The 18,565-nt window shown below is 42.2% G+C and overlaps 1 protein-coding gene across 1 annotated transcript in view; it reads right to left on the bottom strand.

Moving 5' to 3' along the window:
- The window catches only part of LOC139749045 (uncharacterized), a 410,591-nt gene that overhangs the window by 17,707 nt on the left and 374,319 nt on the right, over window positions 1-18,565 (bottom strand). The window contains exon 17 of the mRNA XM_071662507.1: window positions 11,393-11,520. Coding sequence (XP_071518608.1) covers window positions 11,393-11,520 — 128 coding nt within the window. The remainder of the gene's footprint in view (window positions 1-11,392; window positions 11,521-18,565) is intronic.

The raw sequence follows: 18,565 nt of genomic DNA, 5'->3' as shown, positions 1-18,565 counted from the left end.
AGAAAGGTGCAAGAGGTGAAAAAGAGGGCAAATGAGAGTTGGGATGAGAGAGTATCATTAAATTTTAGGGAGAATAAAAAGATGTTCTAAAAGGATGTAAATAAAGTGCGTAAGACAAGGGAGCAAATGGGAACTTCAGTGAAGGGCACTAATGGGGAGGTGATAACAAGTTAATACCTTTCACAGAGCATCTCTATCAACTCTATCATATGCCTTCTCACATCCATAAATGCTACATACAAATCCATTTTCTTTTCTAAGTATTTCTCACATACATTTTTGAAAGCAAACACCTGATCCACACATCCTCTAACACTTCTGAAACCACACTGCTCTTCCCCAATTTGATGCTCTGTACATACCTTCACCCTCTCAATCAATACCCTCCCATAAAATTTCCCAGGAATACTCAACAAACTTATACCTCTGTAATTTAAGCACTCACCTTTGTCCCCTTTGCTTTTGTACAGTGGCACTATGCAGGCATTCCACCAATCCTCAGGCACCTCACCATGAGTCATACATACATCAAATAAATATATGTATATATATTTATGTGTTAGGAAGTACCAGGAGAGACTGAGTACAGAATGGAAAAAGGTGAGAACAATGGAAGTAAGGGGAGTGGGGGAGGAATGGGATGTATTTAGGGAATCAGTGATGGAGTGCGCAAAAGATGCTTGTGGCATGAGAAACGTGGGAGGTGGGTTGATTAGAAAGGGTTGTGAGTGGTGGGATGAAGAAGTAAGAGTATTAGTGAAAGAGAAGAGAGAGGCATTTGGACGATTTTTGCAGGGAAAAAATGCAACTGAGTGGGAGATGTATAAAAGAAAGAGACAGGAGGTCAAGAGAAAGGTGGAAGAGGTGAAAAAGAGGGCAAATGAGAGTTGGGGTGAGAGAGTATCATTAAATTTTAGGGAGAATAAAAAGATATTCTAAAAGGAGGTAAATAAAGTGCATAAGACAAGGGAGCAAATGGGAACTTCAGTGAAGGGCACTAATGGGGAGGTGATAACAAGTAGTGGTGATGTGAGAAGGAGATGGAGTGAGTATTTTGAAGGTCTGCTGAATGTGTTTGATGATAGAGTGGCAGATATAGGGTGTTTTGGTCGAGGTGGTGTGCAAAGTGAGAGGGTTAGGGAAAATGATTTGGTAAACAGAGAAGAGGTAGTAAAAGCTTTGCGGAAGATGAAAGCTGGCAAGGCAGCAGGTTTGGATGGTATTGCAGTGGAATTTACTAAAAAAGGGGTGACTGTATTGTTGACTGGTTGGTAAGGTTATTTAATGTATGTATGACTCATGATGAGGTGCCTGAGGATTGGCGGAATGCGTGCATAGTGCCATTGTATAAAGGCAAAGGGGATAAGAGTGAGTGCTCAAATTACAGATGTATAAGTTTGTTGAGTATTCCTGGTAAATCATATGGGAGGATATTGATTGAGAGGGTGAAGGCATGTACAGAGCATCAGATTGGGGAAGAGCAGTGTGGTTTCAGAAGTGGTAGAGGATGTGTGGATCAGGTGTTTGCTTTGAAGAATGTATGTGAAAATACTTAGAAAAGCAAATGGATTTGTATGTAGCATTTATGGATCTGGAGAAGGCATATGATAGAGTGGATAGACATGCTCTGTGGAAAGTATTAAGGATATATGGTGTGGGAGGAAAGTTGTTAGAAGCAGTAAAAAGTTTTTATCGAGGATGTAAGGCATGTGTACATGTAGGAAGAGAGGAAAGTGACTGGTTCTCAGTGAATGTAGGTTTGCAGCAGGGGTGTGTGATGTCTCCATGGTTGTTTAATTTGTTTATGGATGGGGTTGTTAGGGAGGTGAATGCAAGAGTTTTGGAAAGAGGGGCAAGCATGATGTCTGTTGTGGATGAGAGAGCTTGGGAAGTGAGTCAGTTGTTGTTCGCTGATGATACAGCGCTGGTGGCTGATTCATGTGAGGAAACTGCAGAAGCTGGTGACTGAATTTGGTAAAGTGTGTGAAAGAAGAAAGTTAAGAGTAAATGTGAATAAGAGCAAGGTTATTAGGTACAGAAGGGTTGAAGGTCAAGTCAATTGGGAGGTAAGTTTGAATGGAGAAAAACTGGAGGAAGTAGGGTGTTTTACATATCTGGGAGTGGATCTGGCAGCGGATGGAACCATGGAAGCGGAAGTGGATGATAGGGTGAGGGAGGGGGCGAAAATCCTGGGAGCCTTGAAGAATGTGTGGAAGTCGAGAACATTATCTCGGAAAGCAAATATGGGTATGTTTGAAGGAATAGTGGTTCCAACAATGTTGTATGGTTGCGAGGCGTGGGCTATGGATAGAGTTGTGCGCAGGAGGATGGATGTACTGGAAATGAGATGTTTGAGGACAATGTGTGGTGTGAGGTGGTTTGATCGAGTAAGTAATGTAAGGGTAAGAGAGATGTGTGGAAATAAAAAGAGCATGGTTGAGAGAGCAGAAGAGGGTGTTTTGAAATGGTTTGGGCACATGGATAGAATGAGTGAGGAATGATTAACCAAGAGGATATATGTGTTGGAGGTGGAGGGAACGAGAAGTGGGAGACCAAATTGGAGGTGGAAAGATGAAATGAAAAAGATTTTGAGTGATTGGGGCCTGAACATGCAGGAGGGTGAAAGGAGGGCAAGGAATAGAGTGAATTGGAGAGATGTGGTATACCGGGGTTTACGTGCTGTCAGTGGATTGAATCAGGGCATGTGAAGCGTCTGGGGTAAACCATGGAAAGTTGTGTGGGACCTGGATGTGGAAAGGTAGCTGTGGTTTCGGGCATTATTGCATGACAGCTAGAGACTGAGTGTGAATGAATGGGGCTTTTGTTGTCTTTTCCTAGCGGTACCTCGCACACATGGGGGGGAGGGGGATGGTATTCCATGTGCGGCGAAGTGGCGATGGGAATGAATAAAGGCAGACAGTGTGAATTGTGTGCATGGGTATATATGTATGTGTCTGTGTGTGTAAATATATGTGTACATTGAGATGTATAGGTATGTATATTCGTGTGTGTGGACGTGTATGTATATACATGTGTATGGGGGGGGTTGCGCCATTTCTTTCGTCTGTTTCCCTTACGCTACCTCGCAGACGCGGAAGACAGCGACAGAGCTAAATAAATAAATAAATAAAATATATATATATATATATATATATATATATATATATATATATATATATATATATATATATATATAATATATACGTGTAGGAAGAGAGGAAAGTGATTGGTTCTCAGTGAATGTAGGTTTGTGGCAGGGATGTGTGATGTCTCCATGGTTGTTTAATTTGTTTATGGATGGGGTTGTTAGGGAGGTGAATGCAAGAGTTTTGGAAAGAGGGGCAAGTATGAAGTCTGTTGGGGATGAGAGAGCTTAGGAAGTGAGTCAGTTGTTGTTCGCTGATGATACAGCGATGGTGGCTGATTCATGTGAGAAACTGCAGAAGCTGGTGACTGAGTTTGGTAAAGTGTGTGAAAGAAGAAAGTTAAGAGTAAATGTGAATAAGAGCAAGGTTATTAGGTACAGTAGGTTTGAGGGTCAAGTCAATTGGGAGGTGAGTTTGAATGGAGAAAAACTGGAGGAAGTGAAGTGTTTTAGATATCTGGGAGTGGATCTGGCAGCGGATGGAACCGTGGAAGCGGAAGTGGATCATAGGGTGGGGGAGGGGGCGAAAATTCTGGGAGCCTTGAAGAATGTGTGGAAGTCGAGAACATTATCTCGGAAAGCAAAAATGGGTATGTTTGAAGGAATAGTGGTTCCAACAATGTTGTATGGTTGCGAGGCGTGGGCTATGGATAGAGTTGTGCGCAGGAGGATGGATGTGCTGGAAATGAGATGTTTGAGGACAATGTGTGGTGTGAGGTGGTTTGATCGAGTGAGTAACGTAAGGGTAAGAGAGATGTGTGGAAATAAAAAGAGGGTGGTTGAGAGAGCAGAAGAGGGTGTTTTGAAGTGGTTTGGGCACATGGAGAGAATGAGTGAGGAAAGATTGACCAAGAGGATATATGTGTCGGAGGTGGAGGGAACGAGGAGAAGAGGGAGACCAAATTGGAGGTGGAAAGATGGAGTGAAAAAGAATTTGTGTGATCGGGGCCTGAACATGCAGGAGGGTGAAAGGAGGGCAAGGAATAGAGTGATTTGGAGCGATGTGGTATACCGGGGTTGACGTGCTGTCAGTGGATTGAATCAAGGCATGTGAAGCGTCTGGGGTAAACCATGGAAAGCTGTGTAGGTATGTATATTTGCATGTGTGGACGTATGTATATACATGTGTATGGGGGGGGGGTTGGGCCATTTCTTTCGTCTGTTTCCTTGCGCTACCTCGCAAACGCGGGAGACAGCGACAAAGTATAAAAAAAAAAAAAATATATATATATATATATATATATATATATATATATATATATATATATATATATATATATATATATATTGGATATACCATCCCTGGGGATAGGGGAGAAAGAATACTTCCCACGTATTCCCTGCGTGTCGTAGAAGGCGACTAAAAGGGGAGGGAGCGGGTGGCTGGAAATCCTCCCCTCTCGTTTTTTTCAATTTTCCAAAAGAAGGAACAGAGAAGGGGGCCAGGTGAGGATGTTCCCCCAAAGGCCCATTCCTCTGTTCTTAACGCTACCTCGCTGACGTGGGAAATGGCGAACAGTACGAAAGAAAAAGAAAAAATATTGGATATATATATATATATTGTTATTGGATTACGTGTTCATTGACAGGCGCACGAGAGAGAGACTTTTGGATGTTAATGTGCTGAGAGGTGCAACTGGAGGGATGTCTGATCATTATCTTGTGGAGGCTAAGGTGAAGATTTGTATGGGTTTTCAGAAAAGAAGAGTGAATGTTGGGGTGAAGAGGGTGGTGAGAGTAAGTGAGCTTGGGAAGGAGACTTGTGTGAGGAAGTACCAGGAGAGACTGAGTTCAGAATGGAAAAAGGTGAGAACAATGGAAGTAAGGGGAGTGGGGGAGGAATGGGATGTATTTAGGGAATCAGTGATGGATTGCGCAAAAGATGCTTGTGGCATGAGAAGAGTGGGAGGTGGGTTGATTAGAAAGGGTAGTGAGTGGTGGGATGAAGAAGTAAGAGTATTAGTGAAAGAGAAGAGAGAGGCATTTGGACGATTTTTGCGGGGAAAAAATGCAATTGAGTGGGAGATGTATAAAAGAAAGAGACAGGAGGTCAAGAGAAAGGTGCAAGAGGTGAAAAAAAGGGCAAATGAGAGTTGGGGTGAGAGAGTATCATTAAATTTTAGGGAGAATAAAAAGATGTTCTAAAAGGAGGTAAATAAAGTGCGTAAGACAAGGGAGCAAATGGGAACTTCAGTGAAGGGCGCAAATGGGGAGGTGATAACAAGTAGTGGTGATGTGACAAGGAGATGGAGTGAGTATTTTGAAGGTTTGTTGAATGTGTTTGATGATAGAGTGGCAGATATAGGGTGTTTTGGTCGAGGTGGTGTGCAAAGTGAGAGGGTTAGGGAAAATGATTTGGTAAACAGAGAAGAGGTAGTAAAAGCTTTGCGGAAGATGAAAGCCGGCAAGGCAGCAGGTTTGGATGGTACTGCAGTGGAATTTATTAAGAAAGGGGGTGACTGTATTGTTGACTGGTTGGTAAGGTTATTTAATGTATGTATGACTCATGGTGAGGTGCCTGAGGATTGGCGGAATGCGTGCATAGTGCCATTGTACAAAGGCAAAGGGGATAAGAGTGAGTGCTCAAATTACAGAAGTATAAGTTTGTTGAGTATTCCTGGTAAATTATATGGGAGGATATTGATTGAAAGGGTGAAGGCATGTACAGAGCATCAGATTGGGGAAGAGCAGTGTGGTTTCAGAAGTGGTAGAGGATGTGTGGATCAGGTGTTTGCTTTGAAGAATGTATGTGAGAAATACTTAGAAAAGCAAATGGATTTGTATGTAGCATTTATGGATCTGGAGAAGGCATATGATAGAGTTGATAGAGATGCTCTGTGGAAGGTATTAAGAATATATGGTGTGGGAGGCAAGTTGTTAGAAGCAGTGAAAAGTTTTTATCGAGGATGTAAGGCATGTGTACGTGTAGGAAGAGAGGAAAGTGATTGGTTCTCAGTGAATGTAGGTTTGCGGCAGGGGTGTGTGGTGTCTCCATGGTTGTTTTATTTGTTTATGGATGGGGTGTTAGGGAGCTGAATGCAAGAGTTTTGGAAAGATGGGCAAGTATGAAGTCTGTTGTGGATGAGAGAGCTTGGGAAGTGAGTCAGTTGTTGTTCGCTGATGATACAGTGCTGGTGGCTGATTCATGTGAGAAACTGCAGAAGCTGGTGACTGAGTTTGGTAAAGTGTGTGAAAGAAGAAAGTTAAGAGTAAATGTGAATAAGAGCAAGGTAATTAGGTACAGTAGGGTTGAGGGTCAAGTCAATTGGGAGGTAAGTTTGAATGGAGAAAAACTGGAGGAAGTGAAGTGTTTTAGATATCTGGGAGTGGATCTGGCAGCGGATGGAACCATGGAAGCGGAAGTGAATCATAGGGTGGGGGAGGGGGCGAAAATCCTGGGAGCCTTGAAGAATGTGTGGAAGTTGAGAACATTATCTCGGAAAGCAAAAATGGCTATGTTTGAAGGAATAGTGGTTACAACAATGTTGTATGGCTGCGAGGCGTGGGCTATGGATAGAGTTGTGCGCAGGAGGGTGGATGTGCTGGAAATGAGATGTTTGAGGACAATGTGTGGTGTGAGGTGGTTTGATCGAGTAAGTAATGTAAGGGTAAGAGAGATGTGTGGAAATAAAAAGAGCGTGGTTGAGAGAGCAGAAGAGGGTGTTTTGAAATGGTTTGGGCACATGGAGAGAATGAGTGAGGAAAGACTGAACAAGAGGATATATGTGTCGCAGGTGGAGGAAACGAGAAGAAGTGGGAGACCAAATTGGAGGTGGAAAGATGGAGTGAAAAAGATTTTGTGTGATCGGGGCCTGAACATGCAGGAGGGTGAAAGGAGGGCAAGGAATAGAGTGAATTGGATCGATGTGGTATACTGGGGTTGACGTGCTGTCAGTGGATTGAATCAGGGCATGTGAAGCATCTGGGGTAAACCATGGAAAGCTGTGTAGGTATGTATATTTGCGTGTGTGGACGTCTATGTATATACATGTGTATGGGGGTGGGTTGGGCCATTTCTTTCGTCTGTTTCCTTGCGCTACCTCGCAAATGCGGGAGACAACGAAAAAAAAAAAAAAATTTTTACTTACTGCCTTCATTCATTCTGTCATCACCCACCACACATGAAATAGTACCTAGGAGCTGTCTTGGGTAAGTGTGGTCATATGGAAGGAGAGATAAGGGAGACAGCAGTAGAGGCTAGAGGTGTCATTGGGTCCCTTAATAGAATAATGAAGGGTAGAAGTGAAAGTATGGAAGAAGAGAGGATCAAGAGAGTATTGTCCTCCCAACCCTGACCTATGCAGCCGAAACATGGACATGGAATGAGGCACAGAGGGCAAGAATCCAGAATGTGAAAATAAGTTATTTGAAAAGAGCATGCGATGTGACTACATGGAATGAAGAAAGAAATGAAATGGTGTATGAGAGATGTGGTATGGCAGGGAATGGAAAGGGAGTGAATTGTGGAGTGGTAGAATGGGTGAAACGTAATACTCTGAGGTGGGTTTGAGTATGTGGAAAGAATGCAAGACTACGAGTTTACAAGAATAAAGTATGATAGTGCAGTGAAAGTGGTTGGAGTGAGTGGAAGACCACCTGTGACATGGGTAAACAGGGCGGAGGAATACTGGAAGAATGCATGGAATGGTGTATGCGAGGTAGGCATGTTAGTACAGGGAAAAGTGGAGACTCTTTTGCCATGGTTACCCCTTGATGGGAGGTCCTGGAGAGTATGGGCATCAAAAATATGCATAGAAAGATATGGCTGAAGAGGGTGTGCTGAAATGGATTGGATATAAAGAGAGAATGAGTGAGGAAAGGTTAACCAAGAGTACGTATGTGTCAGAAGTAGAGGGAACAAGGAGAATGGGGAGACAAAACTAGAGAGGGAAGGATGAAGTGAAAAAGAATTTGAATGATTAGGGCCTGAAAATGCATAAGAGTGAAACGTGTGCATGGGAAATGGAACGATGTGATATACAGGAGTCAACTTGCTGTCAATGGAACGGACTAAGCCAAGTGAGGTGTGGCCTGGAAGTGGATTTAGAGCTGTAGGTTTCAGTGCATTACACCTGACAGATAGAGAATGGATAGGAGCAGGCATGGCCTTCCTTTGTCTGTTCCTGGCACTACCTCGCTAATGCAGGAAATGGCAATCAACTATGAAAAAAGAAAATTATATATACAGGTTAAGCATCCCTAATCCAAAAATCCAAAATCTGAAATGCTCCAAAATCCAAAACTTTTTGAGTAACAACATGATGTTACAAGTAGAAAATTCCACACCTGACCTCCCTTGCCCATGCTGGGCTCTGACACTCTGTTGGCATCAGTTTGTTAAAAACAATCATTACCACCAGACCTTTGTGCATTACTCGCTGCTTTTTTTTGCTTATTCTCTGCTATGTGGTACAAAGATATTGTAGAATATATCAAAAAGGCTTCCAGAGACCATTAGTAAGCTGGAAGAAGGCGGTATCAAAGAAGTTTTTAACATCAACAATGAGGCTCCAGTTGTTCATAGTGAATTAACTGAGATGGTTCTGAATCACGGTGATTGTGATAAAAGAGATGATGAGGAAGACTTTGTTAGCACCAGAAAAAGTGCCTTCAGACGATATGGTGATAATGTGTGATGAACTTGTAGAAGGACCAGAGTAGCATGCATTCATGTGGAAAGGGGTGTGGTGAAAAGTGGAAGTGATGAAAGCCTTGCATATGAAGAAACATGGTAAGACAGCTGGAGTGGGTGGCAACTGAATATATTTAGAAATGGTAAGACTGTTTTGTTGACTGGTTAGTTAGGATTTTCATTATATGTATGGAACATGCTGAGGTGCTCATCAATTAGTACATAATCCAATAATACCAGCTTACCATCTTTCCTACTCAACATATCCACCTTTTTAAACCAGACATTCTTAATTACCAGTCATTTTTCTGCATACAACTCCACAAGTATCTCGCTATTTCTACCTACCCTTACCAAATACCCCATGCCACCCAATTATACACTCTACTAGCCAGTACACAATGTCATTTCTATCATTGCTTTAATCCATGTGAAGTGTCCTGCTTTGCTGTTAATCTTCATTTAATGGTGATTTGGGCTGCTTATGGCTTTGTCTTACTTGTCTACTCACCAATGTAAAACCTTTGTATCCCTCCATCTCAGCAAGTGTGCCCCCCCCCCCCCCCCCCCCCCCCCAAATCAAGCACCACCAAAGAACTGGTGTCTGACATCAGTTCTTTGTTCCTAAAGCCTTATCTGATGGGCCCACCCAGTCTTGCCATAATAACTCCACTTGCCCCTGCTGAATGGACTCTCATATACCATACTGTTTAATTGTTCTGTCTTTTTCCTAGACCTTGCAATGTCTCCCACCTATATTCCTGCTGTGGCTGCTATGTCCATGGATGTCATTGGTAAGATTCTGTTGATCTGCAATGCTTGCCTTAAGTTAGATACCACTAAACATCTCTTTCTCCCATTGCTACAACCATATCTATAATCCCCATGTCTTTCCTCTAAATTTAATTAACAGGCCTTTGTGGTAACTCAAATTATGAATGACTCCAAAGTGTGTTGATATTCATCCTTCAGAAACTTTAAGTTAGTTACTCTTAGGATCCTCAAAAAATAGAGTCCATGAACTATAAACTTGGTCCTGTCCTGTGCACCAATATAACAGTGAATAAATTCATCCTCACTGATGGACTTTCTGTATAATGAGTATCTCAGTTTTCCTTTTGCCAGTGTATTACGGTATCCAGAAAAGCCAGACACTGCCTATTCCCTTGCAAAGTGGATCCTGTGATGTACACTTAACCAACTCAACAAATTTAATCAGAAGCCATGGTGATGTAGACTTTAGAAGAAAAAGGTAGCTAGTTTTGATATTGTCACTTTTCACCAGCATACTACTTGAGAGAGCAGTACAGGCAAAGATAACAAAGACATATGCCAAAGACATGGACAACCTTCCCCTGTCCTGCCCAAGGATGACTACACATGGGTGGTAATACTGTGGATCAAGTTTAGTACCTTCACATTTATTGAGAAGGGATATCAGCAGCACAATGAACTGGCTATGGGCTCCCCATATAGTACTGTAATGGCCAATCTCTACATGGAAATATTGGTGGATCACTGTAAGAATTTCTTGAAGAGGGGGATGATTGAGCTCAGATCCACTGATGACCTACTTGAAATGAAACCCAGGAGGACAGAATTATATAGTAATCCACACCTTAACAGTGTACATCTCAGTATCCAGTTCATGATAGAAGATAGCAGTCTACATTCTAATTCTAAGATAAAAGGACTGAAATAGTATATAGTAGACTAACCAAAAATGATGAGTTCATTCACTACCTATCAACACATATTAATAGGGCCAAGCCTGGAGGACTTATTGAATCTTTTCTGCGGGTCCTTAAGAGTATGCCGAGAGTCCCAGAGGGATAAATACAAACACCCTGTGAAGCCATTCATAAAACTGGGTTCAGGAGCCTGTTACTTAAGCTCAAAAGAAAGGCATAGGGGTTTATGAATAGATGATCTAGCCACGACAACTGGAATAAGAACAGGAGAAAGAGATGCTTGGTGATACTTAGGGTAAGCAACATACATCAAAAGAATCTTGGAAACGACATCTACAGACCCATCCATAATAAAGACTGGAGACACGCGAGGACTAAGAAAAATAAAAACAACTACAACAACAATTTAGTACATGAGACTCCATACTGCAGGAGAGAATTATCACCACGAAAATGAGTGGGGTCTACAGGTGAGGCTCTGGAATGCAGAGCTCATGTCAGACACCACACCACCAATACTTTGGTGGTACATGTGGACAAGTAGGGATGCTTGCTAAGATGGAGGGAGGCAAAGATTCTACACCAGAATGTAGATATGAAGACAAGCAAAGCCCTGGAAGCAGCCCATATTGTCATTAATGGGGTAACACCAAAACAGGTTAATTCATTAAGGGTGACAGAAATGGTGCTCTGTGAATGCTTGAGTGCAGTGCTAGTAACGGACCAACTGACTGGTGACTCTTCTAAATGTCCTATTCCATTATCCACCAGTTATATACACAAACATGTATATTTGTCATGTAACACTGTTTTCCTGAAGAAAACAGTGTTGAAATTAGAAGAGAATAAATCCCCGAAACCCACTTTCAGTCTTCCTTGCCACTTTTTACCCAAACAAAATATCTTAACAGCAAAAACTCTTACTTGTTTTTCTCCTTAATGTCTTTAAGCGTGCGTCGTTTGCTTTCTACTGTCCCCCCAGCACATTCAATAATTTCCCGAAGCCAAGTTCGTCCAGGTACAACAGAAGGCGTTAGGTAAAATACTTTCTCCTGAAACAAAAACAAACAGTTCTGTATCCAAGTTCTTCAATCAAACCTAACATACAAAAAATGTTTTGATTAATAATAAGAATAAAAAAGAACTACTTTGAGACTGGTGGTGAGCTATCAATAAAAAGTAACAATGAATACCCCATAAAATATACACACTCATGATCAGGGAACACCTACAAGTAGATCCTCTTGTGAGAATCTCTGAAAAATAGAGCCCCATAATAGGAGATACAAAAATTTGTAAAAACATAAAACTGCAATTTTCTTTTCATGAATGGCATCTTTTATAACCTTATACACTCAACAATCCTACTTGTTTTGAAACAAAATTTTAAACTTATCAACTTGATTTCCATGATTTTTCATCTCTTTTCTTCTTCACTAACCTTTTCACTTCGGTGGGTGCATAAATGCAACATTTCTTTTTTCACTGCAGCTGGGGTGTATAAAATAATTCATGAATCAGCCTCCTCCTACTTTGTGGCAAAATTTCGATTATTAATGCTTGTAGTAGCATCTCATGATTTGTTACTATACACTACAGCCTTAATGTTTTCCGTAAATTGGACAGTATATGGGATATCAAGGAAGTCTGTATAAGATCTGTGTCCTCACTTTCTTTACAATTTGTGAAGCTCTGACACTCATAAAGATAACAGACATTCTATTGACACTATGTCTCACCTCAACAGGGCATCTGCCCTGTCAGTGACACTCATAAAGATAACAAATATTCTATTGACACTATGTCTCATCTCAACAGGGAATCTGCCCTGTCACTGTATATTCATTGGTGATAAGAGGCTTGGAGAGAATGGCCTTTGGACACTTAAAGAAGCAGAGATCTACAAGAGCTCTTGTTCATCAAGCTGTGTACAGCCATAGTATTGTGCATCAAAAATAAAATTCTGAACCCTAGACTTAGAAAGTTCTTGGAGATGAAAGACAATGGGATCAACATTTTTTGTCGATATGAAAAGGCTTTTAGACATCCAACTAAGGACTCACACCTACATGGTCCTCCAAAGATCAGAAGCCCCAACATTGATTCAATGCATCCATTAAAACCACCAAAAAACTAACTAGAGGTCCCTGAGGCATGGAATTTTGAAGGTCCTCTACATTGGTACACCAAATCATGAATTCAAGAAGTTCCCAGGAGGTGTTCTTGGAAGATCTCTGCTTTCTGCAAGGAAAGAATTCATTCACCCAGAAGGTGACCTTTTTAGACAGTAGACTTATGCTATTGCAGAAGGATGCAAAGGTGAACTTCCCAAAAAGCTGCTCTGCATGTCAATGTCACCAAAGTCTGAGACAAAAAGGCAAATGTGGTATTTACTTTGCAAATACCTCCAATTTCTCCCGGTATTTCTTCACATGACTCTCTTTTCCAAGCTCACTTAATCTCACCACTCTCTTCTCACCAACACTATCTCCTCTTTTTTCAGAAATCTCTAAAAACCTTCACCCTCATCTCGAGATGAATCTGGACATTGTTGTGACTCATGCTCTTCTTGACTCTAGCATCAACCTTGCCCTCCCCTACCCTCACAACCGCCATCTCTCCTTTTCCTACTTCTTAGGATACTGAGGAAAACTGAGCCAATCAGAGGCCGGTCTCGTCATTTTCAATATTGCAAAAGAAGAAACAGAGGAGGGGGCCAAGTGAGGATATTCCCTCTAAGACTCAGTCCTTTGTTCTTAATTCTACCTTGCTAACATGGGAAAGGGCAAATATGTATGAAAAAATATATACACATATATATGGGTTTCATAAAGTGTGTGAAAGATGTAAGTTAAGAGTAAATGTGAATAAGAACAAGGTTATTAGGTTCAGTAGGGTTGAGGAACAATTCAATTGGGAAGTAAGTTTGAACAGAGAAAAACTGGAGGAAGTGAAGTGTTTTAGATATCTGGGAGTGGATTTAGCAGCAAATAGAACCATGGAAGTGGAAGTGAGTCGCAGGGTGGGGGAGGGGGCAAAGCTTCTAGGAGCGATGAAGAATGTGTGGAAGACGAGAACAATATCTCGGAGAGCAAAAATGGGTATGTTTGAATGAATAGGGGTTCCAACAATGTTATATGGTTGTGAGGAATGGGCTATAGATAGGGTTATGTGGAGGGGGGTGGATGTGTTGGAAATGAAATGTTTGAGGACAATATGTGGTGTGAGGTGGTTTGATTAGGTAAGTAATGAAAGGGTAAGAGAGATGTGTGGTAATAAAAAGAGTGTGCTTGAGAGAGCAGATGAGGGTGTGTTAAAATGATATGGATACATGCATAGAATGAGTGAGGAAAGATTAAGAAAGAGGATATGTGTGTCAGAGGATGAGGGAACAAGGTGAAGCAAGAAACCAAATTGAGGTGGAAGGATGGAGTGAAAAAGATTTTGAGTGATCGGGGCCTGAACATACAGGAAGGTGAAATACATGCAAGGAATAGAATGAATTGGAATGATGTGGTATACCAAGGTCAATGTGCTATCAATGGATTGAACCAGGGAATAAGGGGAGACCGAGAAGCATCTTGGGTAAACCATGGAAAGGTCTATGGGGCCTAGAAATGGAAAGGGAGCCTTCATTTCGCTCCATTACACATGATAACAAGAAAATTAGCGTGAATGAATGTGGCCTTTTGGTTTTCCTGGAGCAATTTTGCTGGAGGGGTTGCTATTTCAAGTGTGGCGGGGTGGCGACGGAAATGGACGAAGTCAGCAAGTATGAATATGTACATGTGTATATATGTATAAGTCTGTCTATGTATATGTATGTATATATGCATGTGTGGATATTCATGCATGTATATAAGGATGTGAGTGGGTTAGGCCATTCCTCGTCTGTTTCCTTGCGCTACCTCACTAACGTGGGAGATGGCGATTAAGGATAATAATATATAATATATAAAATATATCCCTGGGGATAGGGGAGAAAGAAAACTTCCCACTCATTCCTCACGTGTCGTAGAAGGCGACTACATGGGACGGAAGCGGGGGCTAGAAACCCTCCCCTCCTTATATCTTAACTTTCTAAACAGGCAAACAGAAGAAGGAGTCATGTGGGGAGTGCTCATCCTCCCCGAAGGCTCAGATTGGGGTGTCTAAATGTGTGTGGATATAACAAAGATGAGAAGAAAGGAGAGATAGGTAGTATGTTTGAGGAAAGGAACCTGGAAGTTTTGGCTCTGAGTGAAACGAAGCTCAAGGGTAAAGGGGAAGAGTGGTTTGGGAATGTCTTGGGAGTAAAGTCAGGGGTTAGTGAGAGGAAGAGAACAAGGGAAGGAGTAGCACTACTCCTAAAACAGGAGTGGTGGGAGTATGTGATAGAGTGTAAAAAAGTAGACTCTAGATTAATATGGGTAAAACTGAAAGTGGATGGAGAGAGATGGGTGATTAATGGTGCATATGCACCTGGCCATGAGAAGAGAGATCATGAGAGGCAAGTGTTTTAGGAGCAGCTGAGTGAGTGTGTTAGTGGTTTTGATGCACGAGATGGGGTTATAGTGATGGGTGATTTGAATGCAAAGGTGAGTAATGTGGCAGTTGAGGGAAGAATTGGTGTACATGGGGTGTTCAAAGTTGTGAATTACCTGGTTTAAAAAGAGAGATATATATAAGTATACGTATGTAAGTAGGAGAGATGGCCAGAGAGCGTTATTGGATTATATGTTAATTGATAAGCACGCGAAAGAGAGACTTTTGGATGTTAATGTGCTGCGAGGCACTACTGGAGGGATGTCTGATCATTACCTTGTGGAGGTGAAGGTGGAGATTTGTAGAGGTTTTCAGAAAAGAAGAGAGAATGTTGGGGTGAAAAGAGTGGTGAGAGTAAGTGAGCTTGGGAAGGAGACTTGTGTGAGGAAGTACCAGGAGAGACTGAGTACAGAATGGAAAAAGGTGAGAACAAAGGATGTAAGGGGAGTAGGGGAGGAATGGGATGCATTTAGGGAAGCAGTGATGGCTTGTGCAAAAGAGGCTTGTGGCATGAGAAGCGTGGGAGGAGGGGAGATTACAAAGGGTAGAGAGTGTTGGGATGAAGAAGTAAGATTATTTGTGAAAGAGAGGAGAGAGGCATTTGGACGATTTTTGCAGGGAAATAATGCAAATGACTGAGTGATGTATAAAAGGAGGCAGGAGGTCAAGAGAAAGGTGCAAGAGGCAAAAAAGAGGGCAAATGGGAGTTGGGGTGAGAGAGTATCATTAAATTTTAGGGAGAATTAAAAGATGATTTGGAAGGAGCTAAATAAGGTGCGTAAGACAAGGGAACAAATGGGAACTTCATTGAAGGGGGCTAACGGGGAGGTGATAACAAGTAGTGGTGATGTGAGAAGGAGATGGAGTGAGTATTTTGAAGGTTTGTTGAATGTATTTGATGATATAGGGTGTTTTGGTCGAGGTGGTGTGCAAAGTGAGAGGGTTAGGGAGATTGATTTGGTAAAAAGAGAAGAGGTAGTAAAAGCTTTGCGGAAGATTAAAGCCGGCAAGGCAGCGGGTTTGGATGGTATTCGAGTGGAATTTATTAAAAAAGGGGGGTGACTGTATTGTTGACTGGTTGGTACAGTTATTTAATGTATAACTCATGGTGAGGTGCCTGGGGATTGGCGGAATGCTTGCATAGTGCCACTGTACAAAGGCAAAGGGGATAAGAGTGAGTGCTCAAATTACAGAGGTATAAGTTTGTTGAGTATTCCTGGTAAATTATATGCGAGGGTATTGATTGAGCGGGTGAAGGCATGTACAGAGCATCAGATTGGGGAAGAGCAGTGTGGTTTCAGAAGTGGTAGAGAACGTGTGGATCAGGTGTTTGCTTTGAAGAATATATGTGAGAAATACTTAGAAAAGCAAATGGATTTGTATGTAGCATTTATGGATCTGGAGAAGGCATATGATAGAGTTGATAGAGATGCTCTGTGGAAGGTATTAAGAATATATGGTGTGGGAGGCAAGTTGTTGGAATCAGTGAAAAGTTTTTATCGAGGATGTAAGGCATGTGTACGTGTAGGAAGAGAGGAAAGTGATTGGTTCTAAATGAATGATGGTTTGCGGCAAGGGTGCGTGATGTCTCCATGGTTGTTTAATTTGTTTATGGATGGGGTTGTTAGGGAGGTGAATGCAAGAGTTTTGGAAAGGGGCAAGTATGCAGTCTGTTGTGCATGAGAGAGCTTGGGAAGTGAGTAAGTTCCTGTTTGCTGATGATACAGCACTGGTAGCTGATTCGGGTGAGAAACCGCAGAAGCTGGTGACTGAGCTTGGTAAAGTGTGTGAAATAAGAAAGCTGAGTAAATGTGAATAAGAGCAAGGTCATTAGATACAGTAGGGTTGAGGGACAAGTCAAATGGGAGGTAAGTTTGAATGGAAAAAGACTAGAGGAAGTGAAGAATTTTAGATATCTGGGAGTGGATTTGGCAGCGGATGGAACCATGGAAGCAGAAGTGAATCATAGGGTGGGGGAGGAGGCGAAAGTTTTGGGAGCGTTGAAAAATGTGTGAAGTCAAGAATGTTATCTTGAAAAGCAAAAATGGGTACGTTTGAAGGAATAGTAGTTCCAACACTGTTACATAGTTGCGAGGCACGGGCTACAGATAGAGTTGTGCAAAGGAGGGTGGATGTGCTGGAAATGAGATGTTTGAGGACAATATGTGGTGTGAGGTGGTTTGATCGAGTAAGTAATGAAAGGGTAAGAGAGATGTGTGGTAATGAAAAGAGTTTGCTCGAGAGACCAGAATAGGGTGTTTTGAAATGGTTTGGTCACATGGAGAAAATGAGTGAGGAAAGATTATCAAAGAGGATATATGTGTCAGAGGTGGAGGGAACGAGGAGAAGAGGGAGACCAAATTGGAGGTGGAAAGATGGAGTGAAAAAGATTTTGAGTAATCGGGGCCTGAACATGCAGGAGGGTGAAAGGCGTGCAAGGAATAGAGTGAACTGGAACGATGTGGTACACTGGGGTCGACGTGCTGCTAATGAATTGAACTAGGGCATGTGAAACGTCTGGAGTAAACCATGGAACGTTCTGTGGGGCCTGGATGTGGAAAGGGAGCTGTGGTTTTGGTGCATTATACATGACAGCTAGACTGAGTGTAAACGAATGTGGCCTTTGTTGCTTTTTCCTAGTGCTACCTGGGATGTGCACGGGCAGAGGAGGGTGCTGTTTCATGTGTGACAGGGAGATGACAGGAATGAATAAAGGCAGACAGTATGAATTATGTTTTTTTTTTGCTTTGTCGCTGTCTCCCGCATTTGCGAGGTAGCGCAAGGAAACAGACAAAAGAAATAGCCCAACCCACCTCCATACACATGTATATACATACGTCCACACACACAAATATACATACTTACACAGCTTTCCATGGTTTACCCCAGACGCTTCACATGCCCTGATTCAATCCACTGACAGCACGTCAACCCCGGTATATCACATTGATCCAATTCACTCTATTCCTTGCCCTCCTTTCACCCTCCTGCATGTTCAGGCCCCGATCACACAAAATCTTTTTCACTCCATCTTTCCACCTCCAATTTGGTCTCCCACTTCTCCTCGTTCCCTCCACCTCCGACACATATATCCTCTTGGTCAATCTTTCCTCACTCATTCTCTCCATGTGCCCAAACCATTTCAAAACACCCTCTTCTGCTCTCTCAACCATGCTCTTTTTATTTCCACACATCTCTCTTACCTTTACGTTACTTACTCGATCAAACCACCTCACACCACACATTGTCCTCAAACATCTCATTTCCAGCACATCCATCCTCCTGTGCACAACTCTATCCATAGCCCACGCCTTGCAACCATACAACATTGTTGGAACCACTATTCCTTCAAACATACCCATTTTTGCTTTCCGAGATAATGTTCTCGACTTCCACACATTCTTCAAGGCTCCCAGAATTTTCGCCCCCTCCCCCACCCTATGATCCACTTCCGCTTCCATGGTTCCATCGGCTGCCAGATCCACTCCCAGATATCTAAAACACTTTACTTCCTCCAGTTTTTCTCCATTCAAATTGACTTGACCCTCAACCCTACTGTTCCTAATAACCTTG

This window comes from Panulirus ornatus, chromosome 1, assembly GCF_036320965.1.
Source record: "Panulirus ornatus isolate Po-2019 chromosome 1, ASM3632096v1, whole genome shotgun sequence".
NCBI lineage: Eukaryota > Metazoa > Arthropoda > Malacostraca > Decapoda > Palinuridae > Panulirus > Panulirus ornatus.
Note: the sequence above shows the minus strand (reverse complement) of the source record. Positions and strands in the feature narration are given on the sequence as shown.